General features: G+C 41.6%; 1 protein-coding gene across 10 annotated transcripts in view; it reads right to left on the bottom strand.

Annotated features, from left to right (window-relative positions):
* Nucleotides 1-4,192: 4,192 nt before the first annotated feature.
* GALNTL6 (polypeptide N-acetylgalactosaminyltransferase like 6) overlaps nt 4,193-22,566 on the bottom strand; it is a 542,002-nt gene continuing 523,628 nt past the window's right edge. For 6 of the 10 annotated variants that reach the window (XM_045018343.1, XM_045018347.1, XM_045018345.1 and 3 more), the window contains exons 8-9: nt 11,197-11,346; nt 4,193-6,200 (exon numbers count right to left, since the gene is read on the bottom strand). In XM_045018343.1, the coding sequence (XP_044874278.1) occupies nt 6,033-6,200; nt 11,197-11,346 (318 nt within the window). In that variant the 3' untranslated portion in view covers nt 4,193-6,032. Of the gene's footprint in view, nt 6,201-11,196; nt 11,347-18,905; nt 19,678-20,010; nt 20,098-20,879; nt 21,232-21,335; nt 21,438-22,566 lie in introns of those variants that run through there. The other 4 variants (XR_006579713.1, XR_006579712.1, XM_045018344.1 and 1 more) reach the window with 4 other exon arrangements.

Below are 22,566 nucleotides of genomic sequence, written 5' to 3'. Positions count from 1 at the left end.
TGAATTTATCCAGTTCTCTTTTAAATGCTGTTATAGTCCTAGCCTTCACAACCTCCTCAGGTAAGGAGTTCCACAAGTTGACTGTGCGCTGCGTGAAGAAGAACTTCCTTTTATTTGTTTTAAACCTGCTGCCCATTAATTTCATTTGGTGACCCCTAGTTAAACTACTTATATTCTTATGTTCTTAATTTGCAAATGTCTCTTAGATACTGGCATCACTTATCTAACTGACTCATCACACCTCGCTTTACACCTTCCCCCCATTATGCCAGCCTCAGTACCCAGTCTGTCTCTGCTTCTGTAACAACCATCACTGTGCCCTTTTCCCATGTCACTTGCAACACATGGAACATCCTTGGCTCAGTCCACAAGGCCATTTTACTTCTCGTTCCTCTCCCCCCCCCCCAAATCCACTTCTACCAGGATGCCTACAAGTAGTTAATCATTAAACACATTTATGTACATAATTGAAAAAAATAACCTGTTTCACTGTGCTCTGCACATACCATTGCTGTATCACCCCATAGTCCTAGTGCTTTAGCACTACCCTCATTCTATTGTCTTCATTCCATCATTGTTTGAAATTAAATTGTAAGCTCTTTGGGGCAAGAACTATTTTCTTATCTGCGCAGGGAGATGCCAAGTACACTATTGGGCACTGTAAAATAATAAATATAACTATCTAAGGTAGCTAGACAGATGTCACCAAAGGTCTCTGGCATACCTAACCATCATGGTAGAAAGCTCTTCGTTAAAGTACCATCCATGGAAGGAGATACTTTCTCTATTAAAATCACACTGTCAGCCAATCAGCGTGCAGAGCGCTGCCACATAATATTTGGAAGTTCCACTTCACTGGGTGATATTACTGGTATTATTGATGCCTGGCAAGGTTACTGTATGAAAGTAGTGCCAAAATATACACCTTCAACAGTGTCCTCTGAACAATACAGAATTTGAGAAACACCTGAAATGTTTTTCAATTTATCTCCAGCTAAAAGTTAGTTAGTATTCAATGTAACATTTTGAATGACAAAGTTGCTTTTTCCTGCTTAAATCATTTTCTTGGGTATTGTGCACACAGAACACTCTCAGAGGTAATACCATAAGGTTACAAATACTCCTCTATGACAGTTACAAGGAGGACAGAGTTGTTTAAAAATAATGCCATCAGCTACAGAGGTACCAAACTCTGATTCAGATCCAGAGTACAACTTGTAATTAGAAAATACTGCATAGGGTAGAACAACTAAGGTAGCCATATTACTTACTCATTCAAAGTTTTTCCAGGTGAGGACTTTTGTTTGGGAACAAGAAGTCTCATGAACCTTTGACTGCTGTGTGCAGAGGTGCCAGGTATGCTTCCTGTTAAACCTGCATCTCCACCAGCAGCCACTACCTTAAATATTATTGCAACTCCTCATTGGTCTATACTGTGAGATCATTTATGGAAGCTCATTCTTTGTTTCAGAGAAGATGAGCTCTCAAAAATGATGTAGAAAACCAGTGCTGGGGTTCTTGTGCTCTTTGAACCAACAGATACAGCACAGATTTGTGGGCCAGCTAGGCAAGTCAGGTTGCCAAGTTCAGTCCTAGCCAGCCTCTACTTTGTGAGCAGTTCATGAGCTGTATATGTCTAGTACCCATCACCAAATTGCCTCAGGTCAGTTTTTCAGTTTGAAGGCTTTGAAGTGGTTTTTATAGCCACCTTGACTGATATTAAAATATATTTTTTCTTTTTAATTTTCTGATCTAATGTGGATTTTGTATCTTCACATAAAATGCTGGATGACAGAGGTATAGCATGGGTGGTAGCAGCTGTGCAAACCTCCTAATACTGCCCTGCTAACATGCCTCAACCCTGATCTGACTGGCTAAGATGAAAGAGTAATGAAGTCTCCATCTTATTTAATCTTCAGCTTCTGCTGAGACTGCCAACAAGAATGCAAACTGGCATCAACTGTGATGGGAACACCTGTCCTTTGTGAAAAGGACTGCAACCACTAAATTCATTTCACTGAGCTAGTTTGGACCTTTTGCTACTAGTTTTCCATGGCCCCAGAATTTCACTTAGGTCAATGGAATGTAAGCACATACTGGGTTAAGAAATGCATGCCCATTTTCTTTTAAACTGAGATCTCTTTATCATGATGAACAGTTCTGAAGACTAAACATTTATTTCAATATTTAAGGAGCATTTTGTCTATAAACTGACCTTATTCAGATATAGAAATACGCATTATGTTATGCTATTAAACACCCTTACTCTTGTATCAGAGTGGGATTGCTGAAAGCATTGTCTCAAAACAACCTGACCTTTCTGAAATCAGATCACTACTAATAAGAAGTGAAATCTTGTCACAACGTCAGGACTTTTTCAGCAAGATTACTTCTCTGACATGTCAATCATTCTGACAGATTAAAGAGCTGCTGATGCCTCCTGGAAACATTTGAAAATAATTCTGTTTAGAAATAGCTGTGCTGACATGACTTTATTTTGCCTCCCACCCCACCTTTGTTATTTTATGACTTGAAATATTTGCATGAAAACAAGACCTTGCTTTCTTAAGAGTTTTAGGTGGACCTGTTGCTTATTCCACTTTCTCTAGTTAAGCTCCTATCCTTTGTTACATTATAATTTCTGCAGCAATTACTTTTGATGTCACAAATAGATCTAATAACCTTAAAGTGAAGAATGAACAGCAGGAGCTAATTCATGAAAATAGAATCTCTCCTCCCAAAACCCTATGTTTTTAGAAACAGAAAAAATGTAGGGACAGTTCATCAGTTGGTGTAAACTGGCATAACTCCACTGAAATTCATTATATGTAGAACGAACTCTAAATAGTGCTTTTTAAGGATTTTGTATAAGATATGGAGAAATGCAACATTTGATGTGATTTAAAAAACAACAACAAAATTACATGTTTAGTGGGAGTTCTCAAAGGACCAAAATCTGCCATTTTGGAGAGATGCATGCTGACGCTGAACAATTCAGCTGATTCCCTGCATGCAATAAAGGAGGCAGAATTTATTTTTCATTCTGCCCTTTGAGCTGTGCAAATTTTGGGGGTGGTGGTGGAGGGGATATGGCTGTGGGAAGACTTGCAGAATTTCTACACATAAAATCACCATGGAACTCTATTGAGATCCATTGGAGGCTTTTCTAGGTATTCAAGGCAGGATTTGACTCTCAGTTTAACTTCATGCCTCAAAATCTCTCAGCTGCGGATGACAGTTTATGCCTAACATAAGCTTTTTGGTGAAGGAGTGGCCTGGAGCAGCAAACCGCGGCCATTGGGAGCCGCGATCGGCCGAACCTGCGGACGCGGCAGGTAAACAAGACAGGTAAACAAACTGGCCCGGTCCGCCAGGGGCTTTCCCTGCACAAGTGGCAGAACAGGTTTGGGAACCACTGGTTTAGAGCCAGAACAATATTAAGCACCTGGAAGAGACATAGAATGGCTTTGTCAAAACAGCAGTCTAGTGCCCTTTAAATATTTTAAACATCAGATGATCAGGATACATTCATACACTGAATGCTATAAGCTGTGCAATGCATTGTTTAGCCAGGTGCGCTGGAGCATTTAGAGCAGTTCTCCTTTGACCCTTCTACCTCAGACGTACACTGTTGATACCATGGCTTTGAGGGTTTGGGGCAAGTTCAAATAGATATCCTGAGAATTTCATTTTCAACTTTACACGTTAGACATCAATTTTTCTTCTGTTTTCAAATCCTCTTTCCTCATGCTCAAGATGCAAATGAATTGTGCTATGAGTCCTGCAGCTGAGAGGGCTGACAGTCTGTAATGACCAGTCAGGGTCTAACTACAGGTAGCTATATTAAAAAAAACCAAAACAAAACAAAAAAAACCTTTCTAATGAAAACTCAGATTATCATCAACCTCTCCTGGGCTCAGGTGTAAGAGACCCTAAGGTTAAAATCTGGGGTCTTGTCTTCTATGCTGCAGCGTAGTGAGTCTCAATTAAGTCTGAACAGTAACATATTTAAAGACATAATGGGAATAGTTTAACTCTACAGACAGATTGCTCCTTGAACATTTGAAATAGATCTTTACTCACTTGCTGCAATTCTCCAACATATAGTTGTAATTCATACAATTGATTTTTCAGGACATGCATCCTGAAGGCTCCAGATCTGACATGCTCCTCCTAAAATGTGCCTGTGACCTAGGTTTGGAAGCCATAGGCACAAACAGCACACAAGTGTGGATAACAGTCATCATCACAGATACAGCTGAAAGAGCAATAAACAAAACAAAATCACCTTCAACTGTCAGGCTGGACAGTTTAAATATGAACATTTTGGTTAGCTGGCCACATTTCTAGCAACATAATACAAAGTTTTCAGATTAATTTCATACATATTTTTGAAAGTGACAAGTGCTATTACAGCCATCTCGTGTAGGCTTTAATGTCTGCATTCACTTTGCTTTCATCTGTTGGTTCAGGTTTCAAGTAAAACCAGGCCATTTAAATGTGCTCTTAATTTTAGAAATTCCAGAACTCTTTACTGTGGCCCACATTGGTACTCACTGATTTCCACTGAAGAAGAACAGGCCTCTCTAAACAAATTTTTAACCCACTAACTCTCCCCCGACCATGCCAAAAATATGTAAGAGCTGATGGACACTATATGCCACAACGATAATCAGTGCAAGAAAATTCTGTGGTGGATTGGATAGTTTTGTTTATGCTACTAAAAGGTGAAAATACTGAACTTTTTTTGAATTTTATACTTGCTTTCATTTCCTAACGGCCCCATCCAGAAATTTGCAATGCCTTAGCTGAAAACTGTGGCACAGTCACGGTTTTTAAAATGATTTCATCAAGTTCTCTGCAAAAGAGCTAACTAGTTTTACAGGACTCCCCACCTCCTTGCAAAAAACAAAAACACCCCCTCTCCCTAAAACTCCTATAATTCCTGCAGGATCTTGTAAGCTGCACTGCAGGGAGCCAACACTTTTTAGCTGATACCAGTGTACCAATGCTTATTTGGCTATAAGTCTCTATGACTTACAATAAACAATTAGCCTGTCACCCATGATGCCTCTTATGTCTCTGAATATTTTGATTTGATTTAAAGCAATTTTAGTTTTAATAAAAATACTGGAAAAGTAAATATAGATTTCCAGGGGAAATCCTTTCTGCAAACCTTGCATTGTGCTGCTATTATTGGTGCATATACCTGCTATTGAATGACTTAAAGATTTGGTAGCCTTGTTAATCTTTTGGCCTTTAATCTAGATGAAGGCTAGATTTGAATCACAGTTGATGAGTGTTAGGTAGGTTGTATCATATATGGAAATCTGATTTAATTGCTTTGATGGACTTTTTTTTTCTCAAATGCTGAGGAGAAATGGGACTTTTGAAACCTTAGATGTCTATTTCATGCTTCATTACAACAGAATTCTAAACCCTTATATTTCTACCATTCCTATTTTGGTAATGAAAGGAATGTAATGGGGAAGTGTTTAAAATCATCATCAGCAATCTGAGGGTTAATCCCGCTTTACCTAACCTTTATTAAGAGAATGGCACCAGATCATATAGTTTGTCTGGAGTGCTGGGGGACTGTTAGCATTCCACCAGTGTGGGTTAGTTCTTAACCTGTGATTTCTGCAGGTTCCCATAGCAGTCATGCACACCATATACCCACCCCAATAGCATCCATTCATAACTATTCACTACAGTAGGATTTGACCTGAGAAACTCTAGAATTTTGTTTCAATTTATTAACTCAGAATGTTTTGAAAAGTTTTTTAAATAAAGTTTTCCCTTGGCCAGCAAGGGAATTGTCAGCCTGAAGTTCTCAGCAGCATCTGGTGAGGCTCTCAGCCAAGTTCTTCAGATACTGTACATCCACAATGACAGCCCATTGGCCTTTGCCATGGCATTTGCTTAATCCTCAGAAAAGACTTCCTGGATCTAGGAAATTTAATTCCTGACTCCTTCGACCCAGATGCTGGCCAAAATGTTGTTTGCAATCTGTATGTAATCTGTATTTTTCCCTAGGAACTGGCCTTGCCGTTAAATTTTTCTAAAACAGTCATATTAATATGTTCAAAAATCCACTGCTGAGTTTCAGATAAAGGATCACATCTGTTCATGAAAATCTTCTTCTCAGCTGGGTTGCAATCTATACAGCTGTTGCTTACCGGATGGAACAAAGTTTTGTCCTATGGGAATGAGAAAAAAAAATAGAATTAAGTAGTAAATGCCAAGTGATTAAAAGTGTTCTCATTTGCTAGAACTTGGATAAACACAACTCTAGTTGAGATTATTTAGTTTTCTATAGATATTCTCTGAGCAATAATCTGGAGTGAAAAACAAAGCTATTATTGGGGAGATATAGATAGCTGAGTGATTTCTTAGGACAAAAAGTGTTTGTCTTTTATCTTAGAGAATAAAAGCACAGAGACAAATGGCAATAAGCAATGATCTAGTTTCCTATCTTTCCAACTTCATGAGACTCTAAGAAAAGTCTGATGTGCTTTCTGTGTACGTCTGACACAGACTCCATGTGGCATTGGTTGGACAAGTCACTTAAATGCTCTCCCTCGCTGTCCCCACTTGTAAAAAGGAGATGATAATATTTGCTTCCCTGCCTTATGGAAGTTTTGTTAGTATTAATATTTGTTAAGTTGCTTAGAAAACAAAAATGGATATTTATTATTAACTGGGAGTTTTGGTTAGCTGGAGTTTGGTAAAATCAGGACTGCACTGTAAAACAATGCAAGCACAGTCCCATACAATTTGATTTACATCTGTGTAAATTCCAGCTGCACCGCTTGTTAGAGAACACTGAAGACTAACACTGAATTTGAATCTTAGGTAAGGAAGAAAATATCCACTGGGTACTAATATTTGAGGGTTGGAAAGTTCTAATGTATTTGGATTTTGTGTGGTGTGTGGGTGATTAGATAGCTGAAAAGTTTCCGATGGCTGTACAATACACTTACTCTAGCTGCTGAAATAACATTTCAGATAATCCCTGGTAAACATATCCAGGTTTCCCCCTCTGTGCCAGGCATGACCCTGCCAACATTTAATACTAATCCAGGATGTGAACACTTGCACGGCCACAGAGTACAAAGCAAGAAAGAGAGTAAGAGACAATCAAGAAAAGGTTCCTGTAATTTAGTCTGACCTATTTCTATTTTCAGTACCTGCAACAGACAGACCAAATTCAAAAGTGCAAGGCCCAGTTCTGTCCTTCTGGCCTTCTTGAGGCTTCTCACCTCACATATCATCACTCCCCAAAGCTGGCAGATGAATACAACTTTTTTCAATATATTTAAAGTAAAAATAATTTACAAAGACTCTGTCACTGCTGACAGGGCTAAGTTGGACCATAGGCTTTATCTGGATCACTCATATGCAGGCTCCTACCCTTGCTTTCCTCACCTTTGCCTGTCCATCCCATTTGTGTGAGCTGGCAGAATATTTCAATCTGCAAGAATCTTGGTCTTTCAGGGCTAGGCTGTGCTATTAAAGCAGTGCCCTAAGGAGGGACGGGTGCAGAGCCATGCTGCCCAATGAGAACATGAGACAGCCTTGTGCAGGTGTGCCTTTCTTTTTGTGGCTGACCAGCTCTAGTGGTCAGGGCTAAAGGGGTGTGGAGATTGCTCCTCTTTGCCCCCTCTGTGGCAGCTAGTGCTAGTGCCAAGCAGTCCCTGCACCCAGGAGAGTGCTGTGACTGTAACTGGCCCCTGCTCTGGGGTCTAGGGAGTGGAAGACTCCTTACATCCTTTCTAACCTTTTGCACAAGGGCCAACCAGAGTCTGGTCCTCTGTGCTTTGAGACATCAGGATCCTTGGAAACTGAAATACCCTGGTTGTACACAAGCAGAAAACAACCTGTTCCAGCAGGAGAAATGTGCTATTCAGGAGCACTGCTGCCTTCCCAAAGAAAGCCTGTGCACTTCTGGGTTAGTACCTGTAGTGCAAATTTTTGGATTCATTATGGTTGCTGTTTTTGTAATTAGAAAGCAGACAGTATCCCTTTAAGAACAGTTTTTTATTACTCCGAAAAACTTCTTGGTTTCTTAAACATTTATCCATTCTCATCTCTAGTTTTCTCCGGCCTAAGGTTTAATTATTACTGGGTCATGGATTTCAATGGAAATGGAATCAGGACCATAAGGGGTAGCAGTAGTTTGTGCTGTAAAGCATAATTTTCCACTTGGAGCCAGAGAGCATAGGCATAAATCGTCCTTCACAGCCAGCATAAAAAGCCACAAGAAATCCTCCTGTAGATTTCAGTTCTGTCAGGGAAGAGAAATGAGATTTTTTTCTCTGCATGTGGGCAAGTCTGAATATTATTTTAGAAAGAAAACCTTTTCCATAAGATAATGGACATACTAGCAGCCCTGGACGGCTCAAGTAATTGGTTCGATGTCTCATTACCTTTCACTTCTTCTTTAACTACAGCCAAGGTCAGTAGTGACTGAAAGTCATTATCCTTGGATGTCTGCAGTAGTTTATTTAACAGGAGGTGGGAGTCTCAGCACAGTTTCTCCCAGACAGGTGTCCTCATGATAAAAACCACCATAAGAATGATACACCCATTAACAGTCTCAGAGAAGAACCTAAGGGCCTAATGTACATGGTGAGAGAATTCCTCTGACAGTTTGTCCCTGCGCCTCTGTCAGGCAGTTGAGCAAAATGCTCTTTGTACCTGATTTCTGGATAGAGAACTTTAGTTTCTGATGTTGTAAATCTAGCATCTTTCCTAATCACTACTCTTACAGTAAAATTATAGTATAATTAAATTGGTCTTTCACAACTGGCTTTGTATTTTTTAAATCTACTAAATCCGTCCCTACTTAGATACTCATAGAAGCTCTACAAATGGCAATAAAGGAGTTAGAGTGGATAAACTGAATCATGCATTATCAGACTCAAACCATCTGGAGTGATGCTAAAATAAAAATGGAGGGCAGGTCCCTTTACTGGGAGAAATGGAAAATGAGAGGGATTGGCTAATATGGCAACATGGCAAAATTTTTGCTTCATCTGAGCATTTTATAAGATTAATGACAAAAACTAGAGTATTTTACGTGACATGAGAAGAATTAAAAATAAGAATTCCATGTGACCACTAAGAAGGTGTGGGGGTGGGTAGGCATGGGGTGGAGCAGAGTAACAGATGTGGTCTTTGTTTATGAAAAGAGGCTGTTTGTTGCCTACCTATAGACTATTATTCTTATGGATAATTTTGCACCATTAGTTTAAAATTAATAGACACTTGTAAAAAATGTACAGCCAGACCTATGTTCGGAACATTTGTCAGCATAGTAACGTTGGTTACAGGTTTGCTTCTTTGGAGACATTTACATGCCAGCAGAAGCCCTAGTGCAGATACAGTTATACCAGTATAGAAGTGCTTTTGGTGGTCTAGCTTATTCCTTCGGGGAACTAGTGTAAGCACTTTTTGCTGGTATACTTACATTGGCAAAAGTTTCTAGTGTAGACCTGACCTATATCTGATGTGAGGCAATCAAAAACTATTTAATACACAGTCAAGCTCAGCTGAGAAATCAGCTTTAGACCTGAGCAAGGGGAATATATTTAACCATTAGTTCTGCAATGTCAGCAGATCCTTGTTTTGAAGTTATGTAGCCAAACCAGAGGCACTTGTGCAACTATGGCAATTAAGAAGATAGACTGCTACCAGGTTTGTATTATGGTTAAGATTGTCAGCACTTTCATCATAAAAAACATTTTCAAGGAATTTCTAATTCAGATGTAAACATTTGGCCTGTCCTGAGAATTTTTATGAGATCTCATCCCTCTAGATAACAAAAACAAAGCAGTACAGGGGACTTAAAGGGACATACACTATAGTGTTTTTGAAAGTGATACTATTTCATTGGCTGTCTACTGGAGTCTGTCCACATCAAAAGTGATGAACCAGGTACAGAGCTGCATTTTGTCACATGTAACTGGTACACCAAGCACTAATGAAGTGTTAAAGCTTCTTTCTAGCAGCTTGGATAGGCACAAAGATAAATTAGAAGTGGATCTGAAGCAGGAAAGAACTATTATAGGGGTACAAAATGAGATATTCAGCTGGTGTACATTGGCATAGCTCCACTGACTTCAATGGTGCTCTTCTGATTTACACCAGCTGAGGAGCTGGCTCAGATATTGTAGCCAGATTACAGCTGCTACCTCAGTTTCAAAGATATCACATTTCTGGAAAACCCTTTGGCACATCTCTGCTTGCAATGTAAATACTGGATTAAATGGCGAAGGTCAATAACTAGACACCCGAGGAAAATGTCAGTAGCTAAACTATTTCTAACGGTTATAGTTCAGTTTACTAGAATACATCATCTCAAACTAGAAAGTGCTATTGAGGTATGTGCAGTAAAATCCAAATCCTTGCCCCTATGCTCAGTTTGAGTAAATATGGGAGCACGGGGGATGGTGGTTATGTGCAGGTGATCGATGCGTGGGAAGGAATCCCTCAGCATTTCAAAGAAAACTGCACAGATTACAACAATGAAAGGGTTAATCAAAGTCAGTAATTTGTTAATAATCTTATTTGAAATCCTGTTAGCATTACTATGGCACTGTTTGCTCTGAACACAGTTTCCCGCATGACCACATATTTTTAGTGCTTTATAAAAATGGGTTGAAACAGCAGATCAAAGGGACACCTAACCTGCTTACCCTTGATTTGTAAACTCCCTCTCTTTTGTGGGCTTACAACAAAGCTTTGAATGTTAATTTTTGTGTGTGTGATTTATCTGCCAAATACTCTTTAAAGTATAGTAAAATATTAATATTTAACTCGTGAGTAGCATTTCTTGCTGCTGTCACACACAAAAATATTCTCTGTGGTGCCTTTGTTAAAATGACACACATGTCTTAAAGTGTCAAAATGGTAAAGCATCTTTCAAGGAATAAGGGGCTCACTCTGTGTTGGATCAAATCTGTATTAATTTAACTTTGACCTAAGTAGCTGCAAATGCACACAATGTGCATAAATGCCTACTACATATTAAAAGAAACATGCTCTAAGAGATTCTCATTTAAGCTAAACTGGAATAAACTATAATAGTTTTTAAAACTAATGTCTTTTGACTGGACAAACACATTGTTCTCCAAATTCAGTACAGACTCAAGATAGTATGAATATCTGAAAATGACCCAAGGTGACTCCAACCTTCCTATAGCTCCAGTGCTGGTTACCCTTCATGCTATGACAGTCATACAGTGTGACAGGGCTACTGTGCGAAACGGCATCGAAGCAGAATTTTCTGGTGTGAAGAGGTTCCCCGGGGCGGATGTCTTCTCTCCAACCAAAGGTAAAGAGCTACAAAAAACCAGGCAAGATGATAATATATGGCTGTTTGAAAGACATTTAAAAACAAAAAACAAACCAGTGTATACGTCCTTCCTTTGCATGTCAAGGAAAAGGATTAATTAGGCACCAGTTGATGATATAGTGATTCAAAGTTCTGTTGGTTAAATGTGTGCATTACCACCACCACAGAACAAACATCAGTATGGAACAACTGCTAGTTCTTGGCAGAAAAAGAAAAATTCATATTACACAAATATTAGTTATTCTCCCAGTTCTAAGAAGAGGGGGAGAGTTCTAGTTACTGAAAGAAGAAATGAGTAAACCTTTGGAATCTCACATGTAGGCAGCATTTCATAGAATCATTGACAACACAGGTGCAAAATAGTCAGGGAGTTCAGAACATCATCCTAGCTTAGCCTCACGCACACAGCATTTTTCTGACCTTCACTTAGAAATCACTGGGGTAGTATCTCAGTCAGTTACATAGACAGATCATTCCCCTGTCGAATTTTTGTCATGTTTAACCTACAGTTTCTTTTATTTATATGGTATAATATCATTTCCTCTCTTTCCCCCCCCTTTCCCAAGCCAGACATTAAGTTCTATCCATCTCCCTCCTCTACAACTTGTGATCTACATGCAAATCATTAAAGCCCTTCTTCATGTGGTTGAGAGAGAGATTCTGGAGGTTTACAGTCAGTAACAGTATCCTGCTCCATCAGACATCAGCTGCCTGATGTTACTGCGCAGCACCACAAAACTTTCATTCATAAGATGCAGGAGACAGGCCTGACATCAGATTTAAAGATCTGGCATTTTCCTTTCATGTGAGACAGTGTGTAATACAAGTTACAAGTTTTAAATTTAATATATTGGTATTAGTTCTTCAGTACTGTACTATCTCCTTAGCAGATTTCATTTGAAAGCTGGTATATTTTATGGTGCCAACTCTTAGCTCTTTGAATAGCTGTCGATTTCCAGGTAGTCTCAGTTACACCTATGTAAATCCAGGCCATTGCAGTCAAGGAGATCAGAACTTGGCCCTGAGTACCTCTGTCTTAGGGTGCATATTTCATTGTTCTAGTCATCCTCTGAATTCTTTCTGAAAGTGATGCTCTGTTTAAAATAAAGTGTCGTAAATGATGCACTATGCTCCAAGTGTGGCTGTATAGAGATGGCATAGAGAGGAATTATTACCTCCCTTGGCCTGCAGGCAATCCCACTGTATGTACAGAACATATCAGAACAATATTCGCTCCCCCTCCACCCCACTGCATCTCATTGTGAGCTCATGTTCTCTTTGTTATCTGCTGTCATTCCCTATTTGTTTCTGCATTATAGGTTCTCTAGCCAGCATTTTCCTTGTTTGGCCCTGTGCTGTGCTTATTATTTCCACCTTCCCTCAGAGTATTGTTTTACATTTATCTACAGTGAAGGACGGTGGACAGCTTTAACATGGTTTTTAAACCAATCCTTGCTTTGTAAAAGGTTAAGTCATTTTCTCTGTTTCTTTGTGCTTCTTGAACAAAGACTCCCATACCCCCTGCTGAGGTACCTAAGTCATCAGCAGTGAGAGAAGCAGGATTTGGCACTGCAGAAGCAAGGCTGCTGCTTCAAAAAAGTATAAGCCTTAAAAAAAATTATCACTGTTAGTCTGCAAGCCAACTTACAGGCCTGAGGCTCAAAATAACCAACGATAGACATTAATGCAAAGCTGGGAATCCCAGCTTCCGAATGGTGTGGAACAGAGGTTCTGAAACTCTCTCATTCTGTTGACTATTTTGTAAGAGACAGAGCCTCTCATGGGCCATTTTCTAATCTCTCACTGCTTAATTCTCAAAATATGTCATTCTGCATACCAGCAGGAAGGACGCTACAGACACTGGTGATCTATGGACCTTGAGAACCGCTGCCATACAGAATGCATTGATACTCAAGTTACCAGCTTGTGTCCTCATCTCCCTCCATTTCAATTATTGCATGATTTCTCTAGATGATGGCTTGGAGACTGATAGAGATAAATGTTGTGCACCATATCCTGTCTGAAACCTGAGAATTCTCATTTTCTAACATACAGCTTTCATTCCCAGCCCTAGTGGTCTGAGCAATAGTGGACCTTAAACCTCCAGACTATCCGGGCTTTTTTTTCCTTGTCTTCTCAAATTGTTCCCTTTTGAAACAATATCTACTCTTCTTTCTGCAAGTGCTGCCTCTCCCTGGTGTTGCCATAATAAAAGCAAACTCAGCAGGGACTGGAACTCCCTCTTAGAACTTCCCAGAAAAGGAGAAAATTAGATTGGAGGGAGGAGCAACTGCCCCAAAACAAATATTAAAATCCTGTATTTACAGAGACAGTTCCACTCTTTCATTCTCATCACTTTACACTGGCTCATCATTTTGTGATTTCAGTCTATCCTCCACTGTCCTGGGAATTCTGCTTAGTTTGATATCAAGCCTGGTATTTTATCCTCCAGCTAATGTGTGAAGATATTAAATGGTAACAGTCTCAGTGATGAGCTCCATGGCACTCCACTTGTTACTTTCCTCATAATTTGATGCGGTTGCCCCTTTGGCTCACACCATTAGCCAATTTTTGGGGCTTGCAGGATTGTTTTCATTAGGAGGAGAAATGGATGATAGAAATCAGCCCTGTTTATTTACAAAGAACATACGCTATTTCCTTGAACACGATAGGAACAAACAGGCAGTTTCCTTGTTCACAATTTCCAAGTGTGCCCCTCCAGTCAATTCTATGCCACAGGGAGCTCTCTGTCTGTGCTCCTTCTCAGGACCACACTCATCCCTTGCCAAACAATCCCTTAACCCATTGTTTAACTTCTCCTCAGGAGTTGTGCCAAGTGCCATGCCTCCAAAATTGCCTGTGCAGAAGCTTCTATTGTTTCCAGCAGTTCCTTCCATTTAACCTGAAAGAAGAGTGCTTCACACGCACTCTTCCTAGGTCTGTGATCTGCTTTAGATCAACGGCCTGCTCATGGTAGTCATTAACAACTTCCAGCATAACAACATTGTTCTGTTAGTAATTACTCTTGTTTATGGTCTGTCAGTCAGTATTGTGTCCACTCTACAGTGTTAGCTTTAGCCCGACAGCACATTTCCAATTTTCTACTAGTTTGTGATATGGGACTGTATTAAAGTCTAGACAATTATATCCACTGAATTTCTCTGCATCCACTAAAGCTGTAATAGTGTCAAGACAGCTACAGTTTGTTTGGTACAAATGTCCTTTATAAACTCATGTTGCTTATCACTCATTGCCTTTTTCTTAGGGCTTGATTGTGTGTGGTATAGGAAACTGCTGCTGAATGCTTTCAATTCTCACTGAAGTTGGTAGAAACAGAGCACATAACATCTGAGGGCTAGACTGTGACTTGGATTACATGCCTATGTAAGGGACTAAGAGCTCCCCCATCCCAGTTTAGGCTACTTGGATGTTTGTTCTGTGTGTTTAGGAGGAAGGAGGTGTTGAGTGCCCACCTTCTGCCTGTCCCTTCTTCCCCAGAGCATATGAACAGGGAGGGCACAGAGCCATGACTTTACTCTGCTATTTGCTAACCAGTACAGCTGAGCCTGGACAGGCAGGTGTTATTGCTGCCGGCACATCCCAGTTTACTTATGTCTGGTCCCTCGCCCAGGGCTCTGCCTGAAGTCAGAATCTAGCCCTTAGAAGTAAGAGATGGAAAAGACCTATTTACTCATCCAGACTGGCTCACTGCCAGTACAAGCTTGTTTCCTACAATATATTATTTTTATTCCTTTTGTTTTTCCTTTCTGTTGAAGTTTCCTGGATCTTCATTTTAAAACTCAAACTACAGAGTTGCACATCTGCAGTCCTCTGATCCCTCACTCCTCACCAGGAATTTAAAAAGGACCACAAGCCTTTTGTCTGCAGTTTTGCCTTTGGAACCTTGGGATAGAAGGTCATCTTTCAGACTACTGCAGGCTGCATAAAGGTGTGCCAGCTAGAAGTGCTGCCAAGAGAATCATCTTTATTTCCTGCCCCCAGTTACATGATGGGAGTGAAGTCATACAAAATGTTATATCACTGTCTCCCGGCAGGGTCAGCATACATTAACTCCTGTTATACAGGTCATATCTTGCCACTAATTTTTCTACTGAACTCCCCAAAAATTTCTATGGCAAGTTATCAAACTGGATCAATAGCAAATATGCTATTAAAAAAAAGACATAGGTACAGTAATAAAACACTCGATACCCTAATCAACATTTTTTATTTCTATTGGCAAATACAGAAATCAGGATAAAGAGCTAGCAAAAATTAGAATCATGTATTTACAACCCTGCTGGAGCACCCTTTTAACCAGGCCCATTTTCATGGATTTCTGACAAATCTCAAGGGAAATTACACATTTACATTCTCATTCCTTGCGAGACATTTCACTTGGAATATTTAAACTAGAAAATGTACTTAAAGCCTATTGCAGGTACCATTCCTGCGCTGGCGGTAAGATAGGCTAATGATCTAGCAGGTCTATTTCATCTTACATTTCTGTGATTCTCGGATTCTTTTCTTTCTTTAACTGGCAGCTTTGAAAAACTGAGTAAAATGATTCCTACCCCTGTGTCATGGGATGCAGGCCTCATTGCCAGACTGGTGCCTCCTCCGTGGTCTGCACACCATCACTCTGTCTCTGCTCCTGCCTATGACTCCCATGGACAGCAGGTGAACCTGCCCTTTGTGAAGGCTAGCCCTCCAGCTCCTCCCCTTCCACCTGAGCCACATCCCCCCACCCATTGGAGACCTAAGCCTGCAGCCAGCCGACTGCCCGGGCCTGGCTGGAACTGATCCCCCATGGGCTTCAGGGGAGAGGGGAGCAAGGGTGGAGCCTCTGGGCGGAGCATGGGCAGGATCACGGCCTGAGTTAGGGGAGACTAAACCCTAAGCTCCCAGAACTGCAGTGTCCTCTTCTCGACAGCCCTCCGGCTAGGTCGCCATCTGCCTTTCCCCCTTCTGGGAGGGGTATCTCTGTCCAACAGTCCAGCCCCTTCCCCAGTGGTGAGTAGGGGGATCTGGGCCTGCCCACTACTCCAGGACCCAACCCAGGGACCCTGTAAATAGTAGCCTCCTGCTGCTCCCCTGTAATCTCTGTCAATGCTGCTCTATTTCCCTAGGCCACTTCCCATCAGGGCACTCAGCTAATCAGTCCTAGGAGCCAACCACTACTTTGTCCAAGGTGCTTATGTTCTCTTTGCCCTCCAGGGACAGAGTCTTTACACCCTGGACTCCCAGCAGCAACTGACCCTGCTCTTCCAGTTGATGTAAAAAATGAAGGCAGGCATTTCTGATCACCCTTAGCTCCAACAGGTTGATGTGGAGGGTGGTTTGTTGGGGTGACCATCTGCCCTGTACAGTATGAATGGCAAGGTCTGCCCCCCATCCCTCCTAACAGATTGCAGTTACCATTGGCACCAGTCAGAGGAAGGGAACTTCCACACCTACACTGTGATGATTTCTTCACCAGTCTGGGGAGTGTTTTACCTGTTGGGGAACTGATACCTATTGGTATAAGCTGTGTCTGCCTGGTGAGTAAATTGTTCTGAGCCATCCCTGGAGACAGCGAAGGCATAATTAAATATGATCTGTCACAAAAGTGCAAGAACATAATGGGACCCAGAAGCTGAAGACAGTTGTTGAGTGAGGTTTGGGGGCTCACCTGAATAAACCTGCCAAGGTTTGATACCCCTCAGCATCTATCCATAGCAAGAAATTCACTGGCTACCAGGGAATCCAAAGATGTCCCTGTAAACTGTATATTTTGTACTGGAGTCAGGGTGAATAGTTCCACATTCAATTGCAGGCCCAAGTCCAGGAAAAGGCAAGTGTCCTCTGCATAGCAGAGAGCACCTCCATGTAAGACCAACTGTTGGGGTATTAAAACAGTGCCATTGCCTGTCAATGCAAGTAGGTGGCCATTACCACTATAACCTTTGAGAACACCCTCTGAGCCAAGGAAAGGCCAAACACAGGCACACTCGGTATTAAAAGTGGTCCTGACCTAACACAAAATGCATGTATCTTCTGTGAGATGGGTGACTTGCTATGTGGAAGTCTTTGTTGTTGGCACAAGGAAGTATTTTGTGTGGAAACCTCTTCTCTTTATGCTGAGCAGGAACAGGTTCTGTCGCTCAGGTAGAAAGAAGGGAGTTTATTTTCTGTCTTAATAAGAGCTCATGAGAGGGGTCGCTGAAGAGGGATGGAGAAGGGAGGTAAAGTGAATGGTGTAAACCGTTATTACTTCTAGTACTAATTTGAGGTGATATGTTCCCAAGCTGGTTGAAAATGGAAAAGAGGTCTCCAAATGGGGGGAAGGTGGGCAAATGATTGTAGCTGACACGTCCAGAGAAAGGGGAGGGTTTAAACTCTTGACTATCCCGTAAAAACTGATGATTAGAAGAAGCAGCTTGCTGTGAACTAGTGTCAGATGCATAGGCACCGACTCTGTGGGTGCTCTGGAGCTGGAGCACCCACGGGGAAAAATTAGTGGGTGCTCTGCACCCACTGGCTGCCAAGCTCCCTGCCCTGCCCCCCCGCCCCACCCCACCTCACCTCCTCCTCCTCCCCTAAGCACGCTGTGTCCCAGCTCCTCCGCCTACCTCCCAGTGCTTGCTGCCACCAAACAGCTGTAGCAAGCTCTGGGAGGGAGGGGGAGGAGCAGGAATGTGGCATGCTCAGGAGAGGAGGCAGGGAAGAGGCAGGACCAGGGTGGGGATTTGGGGAAGGAGATAAATAAGGGCAGGGAGGGGGCGGAGTTGGGGTGGGGACTTTGGGGAAGGGGTTGGAATGAGGGCAGGAGGGGGCGGGGCAGAGGGGGGTCAAGCACCCACCGGCACCATTAGAAGTTGGCGCCTATGGTCAGATGGATTAGAGTATTTCTTTCTCGGGAAACTCTCTCTTTTTTGGAAGTTCCATAGGTCTCTGAAACCCAGAGAATTGTATTGGGCTGTTTGGGATCTACTAAATTTCCTTTTGTTCACAGGAGTGTAGGTACCCAATGAATCCAATGTGGCTCTAAAGTCTTTTAGAGCATGGAGTGATTCATTAGTATTCTTTTTGAACAACTTTAGTCCATCAAATGGGAGATCCTCTATTGTATTCTGGACCTCTCTGTGGAACCCAGATAATTGCAACCATTTAATTGCCTTGTGCATCACTTCTGCAGTGGAGATAGAATGAACGGAGGTATCTGCAGCATTTAAGATCCTTGAAGGGCTGTCCTAGCCAGTAATGGTTCCTCAGCAACAATAGCCTGGAATTGTTTCCTTTGGTCTGGAGGAATGTGTTAAATAAAAGAATTAAACCTCATAATTTGAGAAGTTGTACTTGGCTATTAACACCTGGTAATTTGCAATGCAGAATTGTAGGGTTGTAGATGAGTAAGATTTTCACCTTAGAAGGTCCAGATGCTTCTGGCCTCTCTCATATGGGGTGCACTTATGTCAGTGGTGTTTACTTCATTCATTCACCACATCAAGCACCAAAGAGTTGGTGGAGGGTAGGAGAACAGAAACTCTCAGTCCTAGGAGGGAACATAATATTTTTATTGGCTCTCTTACACAGAAGTGATATTAAGGTTTACCAAATTGTTTTCGCAGGTTCCAGGAGAGCCTCATTCAGAGGGCAGATGACTCTGGATGGAGTTGCAGAATGGAGAATATCCAACCATTTGGGTTGTGATTCTTTGATTTGCTTGAGAGTCTGTAGTTATCTGTAGTGAGTCTGTCACCTGTTTGACAGGTTCTTGCAATTGCTGAAAATCATCATCCATAGAAAGAGAAGGATACATTACCACCTCATCAGGTGATGAGGACAAGATGGTAGTCTGAGGGGTAACGTCTTTGCCTGCCCTAGCCTCTTGATCCACAAACATATCCTGTTGAATGATGTGTTGGGAAGGAAAATTTTGTGCCTCCCTATCATTCTGATGGGACAGGGTTGGGGCCTTGGAGAACTGTTGGTGATAACTGCCCCTGGGTCCCAATATGGCCATTGAGGTCTATATGGGGGTGGTGGTGGCAGCTAAGATTGCTGCCACCAAGCAATATGTGCTCAGCTGAAGTAATCCCTGTCTCCTCCATGGCTCTTGATACTGGCGAGCAATGGAGACTCTGGATCAGCAGTCACCGATAAGTTAATTAGGTACCTCAAGTGTTGTGGTACTGCATGTAGTTATGGTGCTGACTGTAGTCGCGGAGCCGAGCGGACAGTATGCTTCTCCCTGACAGATGGTACCAAAGGCTTTGAGCGCTCTGAGGTAGCTACTGATGTGGACAGGGGCTTGGTCACACGTGGAACCGAAGAGCCTGTTACAGGAGATACAGGAAGAGTGATTATCAAGTGCCTTCTTGGAACCAGGTTTGCTGTTAGAGCTACAGGGTCTCTCTAACCCACCAGTACTGGAGAAACCCTTAGCTTCTGTGGTACTATGCCTCAAGGTGGAGGCTTCCGAGCCCATTGATTTGCTTGGAGAGCAAAGTCTTTTCAAGGTGGGCTCATTAAAAGGTGACGTAGAGCTTCTTTTCTTTGGACATTTAGAGGAGGTCTCTGAAGCCTTCCCCTTTCTAAGGGAGCGCTGGGCCGAGGTCAATGGGGCACTAGGTACCCCCGGAGACTGATGTACAGTGGGTTCTACTGACCTGGCTCCACACCAGGTTGAAGGGAATGCTCCATCATTAACAGTCGCAGCTTGATTTCCTGTTTCTTTCTTGTCCTGGATTTGAGGGCTAAACAGAAGTTACATTTAAGCAGAACATGGGCCTCTCCTAAACAGTGAACACACTTAGAGTGTCCGTCGCTGAATGGGATGGCCTCATGTCATGTGAGGTAGTGTTTAAAACACAGTGAACTGGGCATGCCCCTCTCTGGGAGGAAGGGCTCCCATGAAGTCCTCCAAATAAAAGTCAACAAACTAATTAACTACCTAGAACTAAATGAATCTAATCTAAACTAAACTAACTAAAATTACCAAAGGCAAAGTAGCGGACATGCACTTGCTGCAGTCTCACTAAGGTACATCTCACGCAAAGACAGCTGAGAAGGAACTGGGGGAAGTTTGCCTGTGCTGCCCTATATAGCCTCTGTGTGGGGCACGAGGATTTCTAGGGTACATGCATAGGCTGAATGGATATTGCTAATGAAAATCTCTAGTCAAAGGTGCGTGGGGCTCACGTGCACCTGAAATGGAGCACCCATAGGGACACTAACTGAAGATGAAAAATAAGTTGTTCTTCAGATGAAAATTAGTTTGCATTTACGTTGCTTTAATTTTGTTTTAGAGATGATAATCCTCATAGTATTTATACTTTGAAACATTTCTTATTTTATTTAAGACTTTATGTTGAAAGGCGGATAAGTATTCACAACTATGTTCCCCGCAATTGAAAGAATAACTTTAGATTACAGTGTAATCTCATTTTGAAAAGAAACCTCCAATTTGTTATTTCAAAATAAAATAGACTGTACCATTTTAACCTTAGAATCAAATTTACTTTTCACCTGAATATTAAAAGTGATCAACTTTCCCCCTCTTCCGTTGGCCTAGTTTAATCTCTGAAAAGCTCCATCTTTATTGGTTTGGAGGATTGAAAAGTTCCTAGAGTTAAAAATTCATTAACCTTTTTCTCTCTTCCTTCACCCTGTATGGTGCTCTGCTTGTCTATAGCTGCCCTCTGCTGATAAATGTTTGAACTACATATTTCAAATTTCAGCCAATCTATTGAAAAGCAGAGTGAAATGAATACAAACTCAGAGCTTGATTCTATAGGGTGCTGACCGCCTTCAACATCCAGGGAGTCCAAGAGAGTTGGAGGTGCTCAGCAGCATCCAAAGTAGCAGTCTGCCGCTTGGAGGACTGACCCCTAAATGATTGAAATATTTGTATTATGTACTTTACTTGAATTTAATGCACATTAAATATCTGCACTAGAACTTCCAGTTTTTTCTGAAGTTATTAATCACTTACACTTATCTGTCTGCTAAAGTTAGGGCTTCAATAGTCCTTTCCCAATGAAACCGCACTGTTATTTTCAAGGACATATTCTCTTGCATTGTTCTGCATAATATTCTGTTGTATAAATGCATATATGATTACGTGTCAGCCATACAGGAATAATTTAGATTGTCTGTGAAGCATAGATCAGTCAGTTTAAAGAGGCACCATTGTTCTGATTCTCTTCTTACACTGGTTTTACATTGGTTTAACTTCATTTATTTTGATGGAATTACTACTGATCATTAATGTTGGGGAAACTAGAATCAAACTCATAGTATTTTTTTTAAATTAAATCTGCTTATAGTCACTGTAATATTCAGAAAATCCTGCAGTCATTTATTTCCAACCATCACATCCTTCCAAAAATTCTCCCACCTTCTATTCCCTCCCTCCCTTTCGACACAGGAATTTGATTTCAATGGAAGTTAGGTGCCTAAGCACCTTTGAGGATCTGGGCCTAGCTGTCTTCTTCAAAGATCAGTTCCTTTCTCCTTCTCCACTATTCTTTCCATAGGCACCCTCCCCATCCTCCTCTGCCCTCCCGCCCACTGGCGGGCCCCGCCAAACTCTCTCCCCTGTCACCAAGGTTTCTTGTGCCTTCTCCTGCATCCCCTCTACCCATTCCATCTTGCTTCCTAACCTGACCTCTGATTCATAGATTATAAAGCCAGAACAGACCATTGTGATAATCTGATCTGACCTCCTGCATAACATAGGAATTCCCTGCATTAATTCCTATTTGAACTAGAGCATCTCTTTTAGAAAAACATCCAATCTTACTTAAAAAAAAATCCAGTAATGCAGAATCCACCACAAACCTTGGTAAATTGTTCCAATGGTTAATTCCATCACTGTTAAAAATGTGCACCTTATTTCTGGTCAAAATGTATCTTCTTCAACTTCCAGCAATTGGATTTTTTTAAATACCTTTGTCTGCTAGATTGAAGAGCCTTATCAAATTTCTGTTCTCCATGTAAGTACTTACAGACTGCACTCAAATCAATCCTTAACCTCCTAGCCTCACTCTCATGTCTCCACTGCTCTCAACCTTCTCTCTCTCCTCCTCGTCTGCCCCCCCATTCTCAAAAAGCTGTCCCTTTACCCTAACTCATTCAAGTACCACCCCAGCACCCTGCTTTCTTTCCGTTCCAAACAGTAGGAGCAGAAGCAGCCAAAGGAGGATTGTTGCACTGGGATGGGA

This window comes from Mauremys mutica, chromosome 5 (genome assembly GCF_020497125.1).
Source record: "Mauremys mutica isolate MM-2020 ecotype Southern chromosome 5, ASM2049712v1, whole genome shotgun sequence".
Classification (NCBI taxonomy): domain Eukaryota; kingdom Metazoa; phylum Chordata; order Testudines; family Geoemydidae; genus Mauremys; species Mauremys mutica.
Note: the sequence above shows the minus strand (reverse complement) of the source record. Positions and strands in the feature narration are given on the sequence as shown.